General features: G+C 38.2%; 1 protein-coding gene across 7 annotated transcripts in view; it reads right to left on the minus strand.

Annotated features, from left to right (window-relative positions):
• Positions 1 to 710: 710 nt before the first annotated feature.
• Positions 711 to 19,248, minus strand: part of MIER1 (MIER1 transcriptional regulator) — a 54,841-nt gene continuing 36,303 nt past the window's right edge. For all 7 annotated transcript variants that reach the window (XM_075131760.1, XM_048860461.2, XM_075131759.1 and 4 more), the window contains 6 exons: positions 13,607 to 13,758; positions 12,512 to 12,593; positions 10,125 to 10,219; positions 7,618 to 7,745; positions 6,660 to 6,799; positions 711 to 4,076 (listed from right to left, as the gene is read on the minus strand). In XM_075131760.1, the coding sequence (XP_074987861.1) occupies positions 3,751 to 4,076; positions 6,660 to 6,799; positions 7,618 to 7,745; positions 10,125 to 10,219; positions 12,512 to 12,593; positions 13,607 to 13,758 (923 nt within the window). In that variant the 3' untranslated portion in view covers positions 711 to 3,750. The remainder of the gene's footprint in view (positions 4,077 to 6,659; positions 6,800 to 7,617; positions 7,746 to 10,124; positions 10,220 to 12,511; positions 12,594 to 13,606; positions 13,759 to 19,248) is intronic.

Here is a 19,248-nt window from a genome sequence, read left to right on the forward strand (position 1 = left end):
TCCTCTGGGCTAAGGCATCCGTACTTGATATCTCCATCATGGAGGAAGGGGAATCTTGGTGGGGAGCCCTTAGTATGCCAATGCTTTGGTGCACAGACCCTGCTTACCCTGTGGTGCTGTATGGTAACCAGAGCTGAAGCAGCTCTCTGTAGTGCCAAGGCCCCTCACCCCCAAGCCCAGGTTCTCCTGCACATAAACCTGTTCCTCCTCCATCCCTCTGCACATCCCTCACTAAATCTCTCACCCCTCAAAGCCCCACCAACTTGTCTGCCCTCCCACATTTCTCTCAGAGCCCACCCCTCACAGCCCTGCTTGGCTCTCCATGGTCGCTGAAGGAACTAGTGCGTCAGGAAGGCAGGAGGCATTGGGAAAGAGAAGTAGCTGAAGTAACTGGACAGGTCTGTTAGTTCACAGTGTAGCCCAATTAGATAATCACAAATTAGGGAAATAACTGAGTATGAGAGAAGTTTGGAGAAAATTCAGTTGTTCACAGAAGTTAGTCTAAGATTTGGACACTAAACTCAATAATTAAACTGGAAAACAAAGGGAATTTCACTTTTGGTATAAGTGAAAATCACAATCTTCACTCTGGAGTTGCTACCAACTCCCTGTAAGACATGAATATATATTTGCACATCCTTCAGAATTATTCACTCAATTAAAAGTTCTGCTCTGAATTTAGAAACCTCAATAATTGTATACAAAGACAATCCATTACAAAAATATTTTAATAAGCTTTTCCAGAATTGCAGACAGGGAATGGGGAAAGGACAAGGGAATTACTAACAGTGCAAAATTACTATGCGTGAAAAAAAAATGTATAAAAACTAATTTGTAAATTTTTAATTTTTTTTTCAAAATATCACTTTAAATCTTTTATAAAGCCCGAAGGTTAGTTCTGTTGAACTGAATTTTTGATTCAGGCTGCACTCTTAAAGCACTTCATGAACCAGGACACCTGATCCAGCTGGATACATCATGACAGTGCTTGAAAAATATACTAAGTGTTACACATAAGCTGCTGTCTTTCAATGCAGTTTGGAAGCTGGTTCAAATATTCCTTGGTTCCAAACTGTGCTGAATGTTTCTGAAATGAATCAAAGTTACTATATTACTAGAATTTTAAATAGTGCTAGTAGTGCAATGACTTATCAAATTATAGTGGCTGCATTTTGAAGAACATGAACCAAATATTGTATAAAACACCTGCATAAAACAAAATGCAAATTATAATTAAATACTTCTTTAAGAATAGCTGAGCATTACATATTATATGATTATGGAATGTCAGATCTCTTTAGGCATACCATAAAAAGATTAAAAACAAATCAACATTTCTGAAAATGTACACAGTGCCATATTTTATACACAAGCCTGAGACAATTTACTTATAAACTCTCCTATAAAATGTTTTTGCAAGTATTTCCACTTGCAAACAAAAATGCATACAAATAATACATTGAAAATAGGATTCTGATTAAAGAGGTAAAGATTTTTAGAAGTACTGCACTACCTTCGTTCTGAAACTTTCTAAATACCATCTCTGACATAAGACTTGATACTTTGGATTTCTGTTAAACCAAATTTTAAAATTGACAATGACCCCCTCCTAAAACAATCACTCCACAAGATTAATGCAGGCCATAAATTAAACACTCTCTTGATTATGTCTCTCTGTATACACTGTTATCTAGTTTCAGTTACAAGAATGTCAATGCCCTAATGTCAGCTGAACTAGTTAAAACAGATCACCTAACACATCTGAGAAAAATGGGCTAATTTCACACCCAGCATAACTAATTAAGTCAATGGAGTTACACAGGTCTGAATTTGGCTCAGCGTTTCTATCTCTGCCTCATGATCATTTGTGAAAAGCAAAAACTGAAAGGGGAAGGGGGAAAAAAAAGTTGTGTTTTTGTAAGTCAATGTGATAATCAAATTAGTTTGAAACCACATGACCATAATTTTCAAAGTAAAGCTCTGAAGACACGTATAAATTTTTGAAGACCTGCAGAAATAACCAAGTTAAAAAAAAAGGTAACAGTATATTTGTGAAAGCACAGAAGTAGAAGACAAGAGTTTATAAATTAGACAATCAGGGCAATGTTTCCTGTGGGTTTCTTTACACTATTTTGTGTAGCTGTGGCTAAAAAGCACTGGTACTGTAAACTTTGTAAACTTTCTACTTCACAGACCTAACCCCCCACCTCAACAAAATTTCAAACATTTATTGGGAAAGCTACAACCAACAGATTTAGCATTTCCCTCCCTTGATAAGGGTTTTCCTTTCTAGCACAATCTCTTAAAAATAGATACCAACGCTTACTATCGCCTCTTACATATATACATGTATATATGTTTACATACATGCTGTGCCAACTATGTACATAGATGCTGTTTCTGCACCTGCTGAAGTAGTCAATAATCTGAATCCCAACATTTCACAGAGATGCAAGATCAGGCCCACAGTTACCAGCTGTGCATTAAATTCCTAACTTATGCAACCAGAGTCACTTGACCCATTTCCTACCCCTTCTGTGGTCACTGAAATGCACAAGATTATTAAAAATCATGAATAATCTAATGCCTGAACTTGGCTAATGAATTTTTAACATATTTAAGGATTTGGCTGAAATTAAGCTTTTGTCTGACCTCAAAAATAAAATTTGAAAATGTATAATAAAAGCAAGAAAGTTTGTGCAATAAAAGCATCATGCTTAACTCCAAAATTCTCAAAATCACTATTTGTCCTTGGACAGAAATTTGAGAAGTCAGATTCTCATAATTATGTGACTGCTTTAACCACCCTATTTTAACCTTTAACAATTTTAATGTTTACAGTTTTCTGAAGAAAATATGACTTGGTAATAACTACATAAACACTTAAAAATTTGTTTTTAGTATGTTTTTTGTTTTTTAAGAAAAAGACTTTAGCAAAATAAAAATGAAGCTGACATTAGACTCAGAATATCTATTTTCTCATAAAAGTTTACCAATTGTACAAGTTAAGAAAATTATACAAGCTTTTGTTTTAAGAAAGGACAGCTCAATCAAGACATAAGTACTGTAAAAATCTTTCAAAGGCTACAAAGAAATCTGGAAAAATACAGAACGTATTTCTTTAGCCCAGATAAGAATATGGAAGACATCATTGATGTCAACAATTTTACATATACAAACCTGACTTGGTTTATTTTTTAAAAACTTCTATATATAAAAATAATCGTGCTCATAACTTTCAGGATTCATAGGAGTTCCTTAATTGTATACCACTTCTCTTCATCTAGACTGAAAATCTCTACACCTGCTCCTCCACTGTGTCTTGGAATTATAATTTCATACTAACTACTAGTGACATTTTGAGATTTGAATCAGCTCTCCTCTTTAAAAAAAATGTAATTTGTACAGTAGAACTATATCTACAAACAATTTGAAGAATGTGTATAAGAGAAATTTCCTTTATAAATTAAGCAGGAAATGTGTTTACCATATAAAACAAGTTTATGGATTCATTTCTCGAACACCTTAAAATACCTAAATACTGCCAGAACAGTAATAGTTCTGTGAAATAAAATATTCCAGTTCTGCATTTCAGGTCTGAAAAAAACAGCAGAACTTCAGAGCCAACTCAAAGGTGAAAGAAAAATCTCAGATTGCTTCAAGGAGTTTGATTTTGTAAGGTAACCCATCAACCCTGAAAATTTTAGGCACCCCAGAATTTACTCCAAGGAATAAAGTCAGTTCTCATATTCAATCATCCAAAGTCTCTAGTTCTTCAAACTTCACATGTGATATTGCTTCTTGAAAATACTCTGAGGAACCTGGACTTTCTTTTCCATTGCTGTTGATTCTTCTCCTCTTTGCAGGTCTTTCATTTTTTTCTTCAAAATCATTTTCATTTCTTGCAGCTGAATGAGCAAGTTTAGGGTCAATGGAAAGGTTTTCAGTTTCATATCCATTTGTGTCCAGATCTGTGTGAGGTGTTTTCTTACCACCTGTAGGTCCATTCACATGCAATCCTTCAATTTTTACTTCATCTTTACTCGATATCTCACCTGGACCATTAGTGGATACACCTGCATTACAGAAGAAATATGAACTAGATATTTAAGCAATTTCTATCAATACAGTAGACCCTTAGGTCCATAAAACCAAAAAGCCAATCTTCGGTATAAGTATCTTCATCATGTGACATCTCAAATTTACTGCCATTCCAGGAGATCCATCCCTGAAGCTATGGAAAGCTGTAGCTCAGATCCAGACACAACAACATCCTATAGAATACAGCAGTACCACAGTCTTGCTGGATAATCAAACTACAGCTTTTACAGTCAATCTAGTTCAGATACATATGCCTAGGGTACCACAGATTTCTCAGTCCTATTATAAGGTTCATGCCTATCCCAACCTGAGAAGAGTTAACTGAATAGTTTTCCTCCAGGATACAGCACCCATTCTAAAGCATAAGGAAACTCCCTCCTCAAAAACTCAAATTGTTACTTTTTCTAAATAGTATAAGATGAAAGCAATAAATGGAAACTGATCTACCATGAAGATAGCGTCAAGTTTCTGTGTCTAAGCTACAGTGACTGGCAGTTGAGAAAAATATACTCCTAACCCAGCCTGGAGGTTTCACAGACTTTCAGGTCCATCTCACGTGCAATAAAGGAGCTGTTTCTTTTCCACAATCCTACTGTAATTTTTCTCTCTACACCTCAACATTACTTAGCAAGAGATGATTGATAGCTTGTGTTCTTTAACTTTCAAAGTTGCTTAATGCATTTTTTTAAGGTATTAGAAAATTTTAAACATTTGTCATTGATACTCCTTAATTAAAAATGATCTAATTAAAATGCTCTTCTACACTGAAGAGTGCCTAACAATGAGAGCATGGGGTTCATGTTTATTGGGTCCCATGGAGTTCCAAATCAAACAGGCGCAGTTTACAAACAATTTTTCCCCCCTAATTGCCAAACTTGAAACTTCAGCTTGAACTCTAGGAATCGAACCGGATTCTTCTCTTCTTGCACAGCACCCTGGTAACAGAGGTTATGCAGGCCAAACTATGCCCTCAGATGCTGGGTGCAACATATTTTCTCCAAATTATGTCTTCAGTAACATCAATTAAAACCTCCATCTTCACTGAGTTTGACTGGCCCCGGATTTGGAAGTTAGTAACTATTTCTGTTGGTGCACCATGATGAACAGAAGCCAGCTCCCTCAGACAGTTGTACTGGCTCAGCAGGGTTAACAAGAGCACAAGCTGATTTCTGTTTGTAACCTCAGCAGCTATGACTGCCACATGGGGGGAGAGGATCTGTGGAATAACAAGGTGCCATTCTCACATATTTTAAAGATTTAAAGCGGCACATTAAACTCTTCTTCCTCTGAAGAAATGCTGCTTACTTCAATTCGCAGGTGAGTTAAAAATCAAACCTACAAGAACCAGAGCTGCTTAGTTTCTACTTTTATTCTGCCTTAAAAAAAGGTTATTTCCTTATGCAAATGAAATTTGTCTGGGAAAAGCGAGAAGCTTTTTCCAACAAAATTATCAAAAGTAAAATACTCATATCTCGATATATGACAGGATCTAGGGCGCCAGCAGAGTTCATAAACTCTGTAGTCATACAGAAAAACATTTACCTCAATAATTGTGTGAAACCTGGCAAATGTGAAATTGAATAGTTCTACAGTATTCTGTATATAAATGTCTAAAACACATCTTCTCTGTTTAGCTGTCACTTGTTAAAAGTTCATCCTCTGAGCTCAGCCATTATATTCATTATGCATAAAACCCACTGTGAATAGGAGTTCTGCAAATTTTAATCTTACAGGACTTCAGGCTTTACAGTTTGATGACAAGAATTTGACTGATTCAACTTTGTAACAGGAGATGTCGTCATGTTTAGGAATCAAATAATAGCATATGCATCAGGAGAATTTAAATCCTTTCAGTGCTAGCTCACAAGTACAGCTAACCTCTGGAATGCTACCAATATAAACAGCAACTGCGCATGTCTCTACCTCCCCATCCAACCTCCTGTGCAGCATGTTGGTCAACTTAAGGCTTCCCTCCAGATTCAATGGTCAATATGATTTGGCCTCCTGCACACACATCTTCCTTCCTCCTGCTGGTGCCGTCACTTCCAAACATTTGGAGAGGACTGTTCCACATCCTCCTCCACCCTCAGCTGTCTTCCCTTTGGACATCTGTCTATAACCCTCTTCCTCTTGCTGCTGCCAGCTCTCCAACACCCAAATCCTGGTAAGTACAGCAGATGAGTTAACTCTGCTTCTGATGCGTCACCTGAAGCAAGCACTGGAGAAGCATTAACTTGTAACATCCATTGACTTTAAAGTCAATGGAACTACGTAGGACTGAATCTGAAAAGGCTAAAACACTGAAGAGGAAGAAGGTTAAACTTGCCAAACATTTTGTATTGAAATTTATGTGCAAATAATGGTCTTTTAATTTTGTAATTTACCGCTGATACCTTGCCAGAACCCCTTGGAAAGAAGATATTTCAAGGGTTCTCGCTATGCTCATTAAAAAAAATTCCGTTTACAACTTTTCAGCCCATTTCCAAGATTGCTATGATGTGGCAACTTCTTTTAGAAGTGAGGAAGATGGGGGTGAAAAACCACCAGTTTACACGTACCATTTTGATTACTGTTGCTAGTTGTGCTGTCCTCCCTCTCAGACTGGCTGGTGCTGCTGTTGGAGGTTGTAGGGGGTGGGGACGGAGCTCGACTGGAAGCAGCACTTTCGCTTTCATCTAAAAGACGGTCCATGTAATCCCTACAAACACACACCACATTCAGCATTGGCTTGGCTTTTTAGAAGTTGGTTGTGTGTGTAAAATAGTGTGTACACACACACCTTTTTTATATCTACTTCAAGTATTTAGATGGTACTTTATACAGTCAGTTAACATTATAATCACTTTATACTAATTTTTATCCTCCTGTTATTTGTCCATGGGAAATAAGGGGCCATGTATAACCTTGTGTACAGGGAGTCCCTGATGGGAGGCTGGCATACAGGGGAGGGAACACTGAGGAATGCAAGGAACTCCTGGCAGTGTGCAAAACGCGCTCAACATACAGAAGCAACAAAAAGTGCGACCATCAAGTCAAATGCTGAAAATAGTTACCTGCAAACATTTAAAATGTGAACAAACAGGCTATTTTTTCTCTGAATATTCAGGTGAACAAGTTTATTGGCATGAATGTTTGCCAAAACAACAAATTGGAAAAAACTACTGCAGAATACTTGCAGAAAGCCAAATTAAAATTTGTGATTGTGATGTATTTGCATAAAACATCCACCAATGAATGTAGCTATAGAAATTGTGATCTGTTCAGACAATGCACAATCAGAAAACAGGCTAAATTAAATTAATTGTTCAATGTAAATACTTAGCCTTAATACTAACAGGTGTTCTATTTTAGCAATTACACTGCATGGAACTCATTGCATCTCTTCTCCCTTGGCCACTCTCCTACTGGAAACTGAAATTATGGAGTAATCAACTTCTTACTCTATTTTAAAAGAGAGCAATATTAAGAAAAGACTAGAAATCTGACATGTATGTAAGAAAAAATAGCAAAGCTTACGTTACACCAGGATGAAGATTGTACTTCTTTTTCCCAAATCGGGTCTGCTGTGCAAAGAAGTCATACCGCTCTGATTTTTTCCACATGTAATAAAATGCTACACACTCGCCAACTGATCTGGTTCGTACCTGTGAAAAAGGTGCCACACAAAATATTGATGAATACAAATGTATTTTCTGCTAGAGACCATGAGACACATTATACTTTGAGAGATTCTGCTTGCCCAGAGCAGAAACTCAAAGCATACTACGAATGATTCCCTTAAGATTTTTCATCTTAATATGATGAGTAACAGGGTGACATGATAAAGGTATATAAAGTAATAAACGGTACAGAGAAGGTAGATGGAGAACGTTTGTTCTCCTGGTCTCCGAACACAAGAACGAGAGGTTCAATGAAATTAAAAGGTGAGAAATTCAAAACCAAATGAAAACCTTTTCACACAGTGTATAATTAAAAACCGTGTAATTTAATGACACAAGAACTTGTTGAGGCCAAGAAATTAACATGATTCACAATGGAATTAGACATTTATATGATATCAGAAATACCCAGCATTGTTATAGTTCATGACAAAAGTTTTAGAAAGGATATTTAAACCTCATGTTCCAGGGCTTAAGCCCATCTCTACCTATTAGACATTAGGATGAGAGCTACCAGGATAGGGGTGTGGAAAGCAGATTATCCCACATCTGCCTATAGGAGGGATTTTACACTTTCCTTGGCAGCATCTAGTGCTGGCCACTGTCAGACAGGATACTGAATCAAACCAGAGGTCCATCTAGCCCCGTATGGCAATTCTTATATACATGTGATATACCTTTTTTAGCATAATTCAGAAATATTCTGGAAGTTACTTTACTAAAGCTAAATGCCAAATCCTGATTTTGATCAATTAAAAAGGAGCAAGTTAAACAGGGAAGGCGGGCTTCCCAAACATATGCCTTTGTATTCAAACATTAATTCATAATGGGAGAAAATTTCTGTGCATGTCCATATCCACACATTTCAATGACTAGTTTAGCTCAAGAAAACACAAGTGGCAAGGGTTCAGGTGGAAATGGACACACCATGAGCAAAATCATGGCATACTACCAGTCATGCAACTATCATGCAAATAGAGGCTAAGTATCTACGTGGGGAATGAATATTTAATCTTCAATCTCTTCAATCTACCAGAGAAAGGTATAACATGATCCAATGGCTGGATGCTGAAGCTAAACAAATTCAGCCAGAAATAAGGTGTAAATTTTTGACAGTGAGGGTAATTAACCATTGGAACAGTTTAACAAGGGTTGTGGTGGATTCTTCATCATTAACAATTTTTATATCAAGATTGAATGTTTTTCTAAAAGATATACCTCTAAGAATTATTTTGGGGAAGTTCTATGGTCTGTGATACACCAGAAGTCAGATCAGATGATCAAAATGGTCCCTTCTGGCCTTGGCATCTATTTCAAATAGCAGAGTACTTTATTGCAGCACTGAGCTGGAATAAGTCTAGTGGTGACAGGAGGTGGGTGCTGCAGGAAGAGCACTCACAAGTGACCAGGGGAAGCATCAGGAGCATGCTAACACAGAGGATGCCTCAAGCCTTGACTCTATTAAAGGGAATGATTTGTGAAGCAGGTTTGATGCCCTGAGGTATGGCAGTGGGAACAACTTTTCGGAACCTGGAGCAGATGATGTAATACTTCAAATGCTCATTTGACTTCACATTTTATACCAGCTGAGGATCTGCCCTAGAGATTGCAGGTGGGGTGGGCAAAAACATATAATGGAAAACTATAGAAAGCAGATTCTGAAGTTCCCCTTTTATGGGTTTTACATGTGCTCTGACTGAGACACCTCTGGACAAAAAGCAAAAACACCATTGCGCCAGTATTCCTGCAGATAGCCAATATGAATTTTTGTTGCATACTAGGGGGAGACTCCACCTATATTTTATTTCCCAGTGGATTCTGGAAAAAGCTTTCATTACCCTCTAACTTATACTTGCTTAGGGCTCTGAACAAAGCATACAGTCAAATCTTGAACTCAACTGCAAAATGTCCAGGTATTCAATCAGTGGAGAAACTCAATTATTACAATATGAAAATTCCTATTAACATTCCTGTAACAACCTTGGTTGTAGCATTTCCGAAGATGCCTACCACCCTCTACAGAATCTTTAAGTCTATTTAACAAGATTATAATACATTCTGACCAGTTAAGCATTAAGTGATATTGACGATAAACTTTTTGTAAACAGACCTATTTAAGGCCTTGCACAATGAAAACTCGGCATTTCAGAATGGTTTTCCCACATCCCACAATGCCAGCTAACTCTTGAAGCTAATCAGAACACCCTCCTGTGATAGATCAAATGAAAGAAGGATATGTAAGTTCAGTGACTAGTGGGGAGGGAAAAAAAAAATGATTTGGAAGAAAGCCAAAAGATATTACAATATCTTTTCAGCTACAAAAAAAAGTAGGAAAATAACTACCATTTTTAAAATCATCCTTACCTTGTTTGCTTGAATCAAATGAAAATCCTTTCCATAGGCCTTCAGTCCTTGTTCAAAATTTCTACATTCTTCCTCTGTCCAAACAGCTAACTCTTCTGAAATTAGAAACACAATACAGAAAACATACTTTAAAGTGACAGTATAATGATAACAAATGGAAACTCAGGATTCTGATACAAAAAACACTCTGTATTTAAGTTTCTTGATCATAAGATGATTAAAGGAGAACAGCCTCCAGAAATTCTAATTAGTGTGAAAATCAGAAAGAATCTGTTCCAGTCTGAAAGTGGAAAAGTGACCATTTGCTAACAGTTGTCAGCAATGGATCCTCAGCTGATACTGAATATCATTTAACTACTGGAACAGATGGGACAAAAACCATTTAAACACAGTCAGGACCACTGATACTAAGGAAATTTTTCAAAACTTAAAAATGAAAAATTTCAACACAAATACTGGTTCAGCTCCAGTGCTGTGAGCAACATTGAAAGCCCTAGTGTTGACCCCCAGCTGGCTGCTGCTCCCATTTTAAGCACTGTCATCTACATTTACTCAGATCAGGCCTAATCAACATGATGCAGGTTAAAATGGCTGTGCAGCCAACAGGCTGCCTACATTACAGCTACTAATACGATGAACTGGTATTAGAAATCATTGAGAACATTTTGAAAAATATTTCAAGCACAGACAGGGCCTCATATGAAGAGACAGGGCCATCCCTAGGGGAGTGCGGGGCCCGGGGCGGAAGTGATGTCACTTCCAGGACCAACTGCACTGGGGGCAGGTAGGGAAGGCAAACACCCAGATGTAGACCCGCTCACACTCCACGCCCTCCTACCGCCAGGGCCCCACTTCAGCAGCGCCGCTGGTGGGGCCACACCGCCCGCCTTCCCGGGGCTGGGAAGGCAGTGCTGTGCACTCTCCCTCCAAGTGCTCCGGGGCGCACGTTCTCCCTTCGGTGAAGGGGCAGGGCTGGGGGTAGCCTCCCTCAGCCAATGGTTCACTCCCCCCCCCCACACACACACACTCACGCTGGCCCGTGGGGCCCCCCAAAGCACAGGGCCCGGGAGCAGTCACCCCGATTCGCCGCCCCCTAGGGATAGCTCTGTGAAGAGACATACCACACCTTTATCATGCCTTCCATAATGGTAAGGAAGACAGCGGTATACCTTCTGGACTACCAGCTGAACTGTTGTCAACACCATTCAAGGACAGGTACAGGGAGACCCACTGTCACAACCACGAAGAGCAAATGGTCATTTTACTAATATAAAAGGACCCTAATTTGGGTGGCAGAGAAGACCAAAACAGATCAACTTGACAATACCTTTAACTGAAATGAGCAACTGCCAAGAAATATTAGACTTAAGGCTAGGCCTATCTCAGTAAATAGCCATCATGCTTTCCACATCACAGGGTGAGAAATCCTGGTGGCAAAGTTTCCATGACTTTCAGCCAGGATTTCACCCCAGGTTTTGAACAGTTGGTCTCATCTACACAGAGAGTCACAGATCAACAGGAGGGGTGGTGAAGAAAGAAGAGAATCTATGTTTTACAGTGATTTTCTTGTGTAGACAGATCTAGGACTCTAATTTTCTCTGTCATCACCTTCCAAAAAAGAATACTCAAAAGCTGAGCAGGCAGGGAGTGCTAACAGATGAGTGCATAAAGAAAAGAACAGGAAGAGAGGGTAAAAAGTTAAACGAATGAAGAGGAAACGACAGAAGGATACAAAGGAGAGATCTGTACAAGGACAAAAAGTGCACAATGCACCCAAAGCACCTTCTAAAGATTTAAGTTAGTTTATTAAAGTTTAGAATCTTTTTCTGTCAACAAGATTTAGAGCCCTAATCTCTTTTTACTTAGAATTTTGAATTCTTGTGTATTTCACACACTAACTTTAGTGAATTATATGAAAGTTCGGAGGCATGAATATAGAGAATAAGCCCTCTACAATTCCTACTTTAGTTGGGTGCATTAAAGTTCTAAATTTTAAAACGTTACAAAGTAACAATTAAAAATGTCAAGTTTTTATTCATAAACCCTCTTCTTGTGTGTTATTGCCTAGGTACTTATATATTCATTCTATGCCCATCACTTCGTCCTCCAAAATCTGATCTTGGCCCTCAACTTTTAGAACCACAGTGTCAAGCTCATCCCTATATAGCTTCATTAGAAGTGAACTCTGAACATGGGGTCAGAGTTCATTAATTCCTGGATTTGAGGAAGAGCGATAATAGTGCTACACAATGCTGATGTGAGATTTCTGCGGTAATCGGAGTTATCTGACAGCAGCAATCAATGCCCAAATTTTAATGATTTTGCCAAATTAAAGGAGGCATGGGGTAAAAAAACACAAGTACATTTAAAATTTTATGTATTCTTACCTCTGGCTGCTTTTACATTAAATCTTAATCTTCTCAATGATTCTTCTGTATCAAAATTGCACTTAACCAATTCATACAATGCCTGGAAAGGTGAAAAACTACAGATTTAATATGCATGACTCCATATACTACTGAATTTGCGTATTGCTACAATGGTTCAATGATCAATTACTTACTTAATCTGAAAAATCTAATTTCTCTAAAAATCCAGTAGAACAAACTATTTTTAAAACAGCAATATAAGTATACAGAAGACTAACGGAGATAACTTTTAGGTTATACACCTCCTAGATAGAGTATGTATAATACACACTTTTCCCTTCATTTCTTGTTCTAAAATATTATATTGCAGCGTTATGTACTGTAAATAGCTTCCTTGCTCTACCTTAATTTATAGGACAAATTTTTACAACTGATCCCTAAGATACAGAAGTGTGACAACAGGTATAGCCTATGCCTATTCTGTGGAGACACTCAGAAATGAAATTCTGATATCCCAATAAATGTGCACATATGGTTAGTTACACAAAGAGTAACCAACTTGGGTTGCCAATTTTGTTTTACCATACATCCTAAAGCTTAGGAAATCTGCAGGACTGGTGATCTAGTGCTTTAAGGAATTTATGCACATTTCTTCACAGGTCCAGCCCCTTCTCCCCACCAAAGATTCATATTAACAAGATTTACATTGTTCTCACATGAGAATTGGACATGTGCGCACATCAAAGGGCTCATCAATGCACACATTTGTCAAGTCCATGTTCTTTTGTTCAGGGCAGGAGCAGAATTTGGTTTTAGTTAGTAAAGTGCTATAAAATCTACAACAGGAAGACAGAGACCAGAACGTAGGTCTTTGCAGATAAAAAATGTTTCTTAATGCACTTAATTTTAAAACTGAATATGCACTGTGTTATTGATTTGGGATCTTAAACATTTGCTTTTGTTGGGAACAGCGGGTGGAAGCAATTCAGTTCCTCTGATGGGGATAAGAGAAAAAAGAAGCAATCTCAAATCAGATTTTGAGGTATGGGAACAGCAAACGTGATCGTTACAATAAAATAACACACACTATGGACTACAAATTCCAATACGCACCTGTTCATTGTCTTTAATATGTGATCCTTCAGGAATTGCCTCTAGTCCTTTCTCATCTCCTGTTCGCCTGGAGGCTTCATTGAGGAATTCAATCACTTTATCTTCTGTTAAATAATCAGGATTCCACAGCAGCTGGTCATCATTTTCATACACTAAATTAAGAAGAACAGAAACATAAGTGAAGCATATTCTGTAAGACTCCAACTTCTACTCAACCTCAAACAATTGCAAGTTTAGAACACAAGGACATTCAAAATTACGAACATGATTAATGGGACAATCTGATTGGCCAGAGGACTGAGCATTATATTCATTTGAAATGTATGGTACTATCAATGCTCTTCCAAATGGTTTCTATGGCTCACTGTTAACTATGTTAGATCATGTACACACACACACACACACGGACTACAGTGCAGTGCTGCAAAATGCATTGTGCATCTAATCAGATTCCCACGCATACACAACATCTGTGGAAAAAACAATCCCTCCTCATCTTCTGCCCTTGAAACTAAAAAAATTAGAAGATGGCAGAACTGTTTCAAACAGTGTGTCAGCTATCCCTCCAGACTGCATTCACCTAACCTCAAAAACAAGACCTTGTGAGTAATTCTCATCTTACTTTGCTGAAAAGATCTATCTACTAGAGATGAGATTAGAAAACTGATCACTCCAGTTTCCTTGGAACATTTGGTCCAATCACACAAACTGAGGTCTTGAAAGCACTGAGGGATGTGTGGACTACTACATGTGAAGTCTTAGCCACCATGGTTCAATAAAGCCAGCAAAGAGCATCCAGGCACACTCCTGACAGAGAACACCCTTGCTTTGCCTCCTTCAGAGAGGGCAATTTACTAGACAACGCCTATCACTAACTCTTGAAAGCAGCACCTGATGTCAGAAACCTTGCCAGCTCAGCAGACAGCCAACACACTATTGCCCAGATGACAGGAACAGAGAGACATGTGAGTGAAAACGAACTAGCTCAAGCAAGACGAAGATACTGAGAAAAAGAAATATTTTGAGAAGATAGCTGAGACATTGGCCTCAATGAAGTCTCAAATCTTTGCTCAATAATAGAGGCTGAAAAACAACTGCCTTTACGCATCATGGATAGGTATGATTAAGAAAAAAGTAACAGCAGTTAAATCAAGGAATCGTGGTGAACAAAATTTGTTATGGATTTAGTACATTTCTTAATTTTGTAACAGACACCATTATGAGTGTATTAGAAGTTACTAGACACACAAAGAATGACTATCACATCAGTGGGTAATATCAAAATCTGAACGCGCTCTATGTTAAATCCTGTAAGTTTTCCCTATGAGTAGCATCTCAAGGGATTGTTTTAGTCAGCCCTTCTTGCATGTTCCTCTAATTGCCAAATGGCACGCCTGCCATGGAAGATGCTCTTGCTTAATTCTTAACAAATCTCAAATATTTCCATCTTCTCTTCTGGGTAACTTCAGCAATAAGGGGTTGTAGAACTCAAACAAATGTGGGCATTTGTTACAGATTTGTTCCATTTAATACCTAGTATTTTTCTAAGACATTTGCTTTCAAAGGCATTTAGGTTTCTGTCTATACGTTTGGTAGATTCCCAGCTTGTACACCCATATGTTAACATGGAAAGAACTCAAGAAAGTAGGGCTGTATAAGGGCACAGACCAGTAGTTCTCAACCTATTTACCACGGTGGGTCACATATGCAGCTCTCTGTGTGTTATGTGGGCCGCATCCACACAATATATATATCTACACGCTATCTGTATGGCCCTTAGGATGTCATATGGGTTGCACCTGTGTGCTGACTGGGCTGCAAGTGGCCATTGGGCTGAGAACCACTGGTATAGACAGAACTTTGTAATAAATGGGGTGTAGATGATCTAATCCACTTGACATCTCTGAGGAGAACTGACTGTTTCATAGGGCTTGTCTACGCTTAAACACTATAGTGTTTCTTTGAAGATGCTACCAACACTGACAGGAGGGCTTCTCCCATCAGCATAGGTAATCCACGTCCCAAGAGTGGTGGTAGCTAAGTCAACACAAGAATGCTCTGGTCAACTCAGCACTGTCTACACTGGTGGGGGTAGATGAGTTTAACTGTGTCATTCAGGGGTGTGGATTTTTTACACCCCTGTGCGATGTAGTTATACCAACCTAATTTCCTAGTGTACACCAGACCCTAGAATTATCCCTGTATTCTAAAAATAGCCTACATGTTCTACAGAACAACTTAGTACTGCCCACATATTAACAACGTGCCCTCTTAACAGCAACACAATGCCATTTAGCCTCTCTTGGTAGTCGATGTGGCTTGGGGTAAAATATGGAAATCTTTCAGTTCTTGGAGTGACTCCTCCATTTCCAAATCAAATAGCTCTGGAGATCATCTTCCACCTCTGTTTGCCCTTCAAGGTGACAATCTGAAGATTTTAGCAAGGAAAAAAACAACAAGAAAAAACAATCTCCATCATATTTAAAATACACTTTTCTGCCATGTCAGAAACAAATGGCTCTGAGCATATCCTTCACAACTTGAAGGTCCTCAGCAATGATAGACTAACTGACAGAAAAGGCAAAAAGGGCGTCCAGTGTAACAAAGAAGTTACCAATCTCAAATCAAGTAGCCATATTATCTTAGCCAGCTCAGTAATTTTCTATGCACATCTGAAGCGCAGCATTTTCTTCCCCAAGGGTTTAGGAGCTTTTGCACTTTTGTCCTTGGCAGCGGACCAATGATGACTAGTCTTCTTCAAGAGGAGTAAAGAAGTTCAGTGTGTAGATGAGAAGCGTTGTCAGGAAAGTAACAGAAATACTTTCCTGATGGATTGTATTTTCTAAATGGACAACCTACCCTAAATTCTCAATTACTGAGGGACAATCTTCACTCATTGCTATATTTGCTTTCCACAACCAACTCTCTGTTTATCTAAACTGTATTCTTTAATTTATTCACCTAAATTTGGATTATTACTGATTGTGCACTATATGTATCTTATGACTTTAAAAACAAACGTTGTATTTGTGGATAATCTAAACACTATACCCAGATGTAGAGACACTTTTCTTAACCTGTATACTATATAATTTTTTAACATTAGCTTTAATAAAATTTTTTAATCTACTCAAGTTCCCTCAGAGACCTGGGTCAGATCTTTCACTGAATCAATTTTCCTGGTGCCAAGGGATCTGACACTGACATACGCTGCTCTCCCATTGTCCAGGCACCCAAGGCTGAAACATGAGAGAAACATCAGACACCAAAATACGATTGGAGCTACACTGATCATGGTGTCAGGTAAACGCACCAACCTCATGTCTTCAGTACTTATTTTTCCTGGGCTCTGCTCAGCTCAGTGCATAAGTGCTTGCCTTACGAGACACAGATGCAGAGTAACTAGGTATAAACTCTTTCAATTAACAACACAGGAGTCAATAAAATTGGATTGGGATATCCACAGAGAATGTGACATGTGTGGGGAGGGGGAAGGAGAGGAGATGAGGCCTGCATAATCACTTCAAGGAGGTGGAACTTGTAGACTCAGTTTCAGTGGGTACAGTTAATAAAGGCCCTACAAAAAGATAATTTATAAATATCCATCTGCCTGAGAGAAAATAGGTGACTAGTGTGTTCATCCTCCACAGACATTGTGCAGTCACAGGAGGGACCTGTCTTAAAGGTAGCAAACTTGGCCTGTATTTCCAAACAGGAAGGGACCCAAGAACTAAAGGTATAAAAAACTGCCAAAATGTAAGCTGCAGTGCTTATGTACCAAGGTATACGCATCACTCAGACTGGAAATCCATACAGGCAGAGTTCAAAGAATAAATTATACCAAAACTGCATGTGTTATGAAAATCTTCATGGAAACAGAGTAAGTCATTAAGCTACTATGTTCAGCCAAGTGCTAAATTTCCTAGATGTTCACAATAATGTAATTCTACCCAAAAATACAAATGTTTATATTAGCAGTACATTATAAGTTATACTTGAAGAACAAGATCTCATCAACTGAGAGCCAAAGGGTCTTGTTGCATATTGTCAGCCTAATTTATCTTTCCATTGTAAACATCAACACTAGTCCAATTTGAGGCCTGTGAATAAAGGTTTCATCCAAAAATACAGTGGGTGGGGAAGGAAAAAGTACAGAACAAAAATTATACCAGCACCAGTGTAATAACAATTTAGTGAAACTTCACCCCCCTCCCCAAGTCTGTGTCCATGACGCATACTTTCTGTTCTCAAACCAGTGACTGGATGCAAAGCCATGAAAAGCTGGTTTTTGTAGGCTTCTGCTGTACAAAAACCAGCTGTATATTTTTATTGTAGGAGGCCACAAGTCATTTACACTACAGTAAACTAATAAGAATGGATGAATCAGCAGCAAATTACAAGCATACCTTGTTGAATTTCAGAGAAATACAGAGTTCAAGCTCTATGTTAAGATACCTACCAGATAAAGAAAGGAGCACCAAAAGCAGTTTCTCCACAGCTAGTGGCACATACTTTATCATTTAGTGCATTCATATTTAAAATAGATTTATTCCTCCAAGTGACATTTTTTTAATAGCAAAAGCAACCACCACACCATTATAGCTAGGGATGCATTGTGGCTTCCATTTTAAACCCAGATTCATTCATTTGGAACTTTCAACTTATCGAGCTGGAATGTTTTGGACTTAATCTCTGCCGATTTTTGATTTTTTTAAATTCAAGCAAAGAAAGATCCGCCATCTCAAAAAGTCTCTGAATATAAATCACATAAGAGTACACAAATCTTTTTCCATGGACTTTTCTTGCTAAGGTCATGAAGTTAAAGAAAAACGAGCTGCATTTGTATGCACATCTAAGTTTGCTCTGGTTTCAATTTCTATGACTGTTCCATATCCTGGGAGACTCAAGATCCCTCTCCTCAAGCTCTTCTGACTATCACATCACCAGGGTGCACAAGTTGGGCAGGGAGAGATACAACAAGGAGAGATACAAAGCTCCTAAGTTTCACAGAACATTCATCTTACAAGGTCTGCCTAGGACAGAGGATTTGGTGGTATAGACAAAGCGTCCTAGATTAGGATATTTCTCAAGCTTTTTTTAAAAAAAGCCATAAAAGTAGATTAAGAGAATTTTAAGGTTGAATAATTAAGCATTCAAATCAGGGAATGCCAAAGTCAAAGTTACATATGCCATCTTAACGCTGTCGCCTCTAACATATATACTATAACTAAATTACACCAACGTATAAAATTTCTCAAATATTATATACAATTGTTTCCAACAAAGTATGCCAAACAATACTTAAAAAGGACTAGTAATAGTCAGCACACTGTATTTGTTAGCTGAATAAAAGAGGGCTCAACAAGCAAACTTTGAACCACAGAAGTAAATTCTTTCCTTCCTTTCTATCCAACTCCTCAGAACTCCCCCAGTGAAACGTGAAGGCTTGGCGAGCCAGTCAATTGATGGCCTGTTATGAGACTAAATAGTCTAATACTGCCAAATATTCCACCAAGAAAGCCCTGATGTAGGCAGTGACCTACCATCTTGTTGATTGCATCATGGTACCATTCTTTCACTTTTTAGAGCTTCATTTAATTGGGTTTAGCATTTTTCTGAGTTAAAATAACTCAGTTAAGTAA

The sequence above is a fragment of the Caretta caretta genome, chromosome 8 (genome assembly GCF_965140235.1).
Source record: "Caretta caretta isolate rCarCar2 chromosome 8, rCarCar1.hap1, whole genome shotgun sequence".
In the NCBI taxonomy this organism is placed as follows: Eukaryota; Metazoa; Chordata; order Testudines; family Cheloniidae; genus Caretta; species Caretta caretta.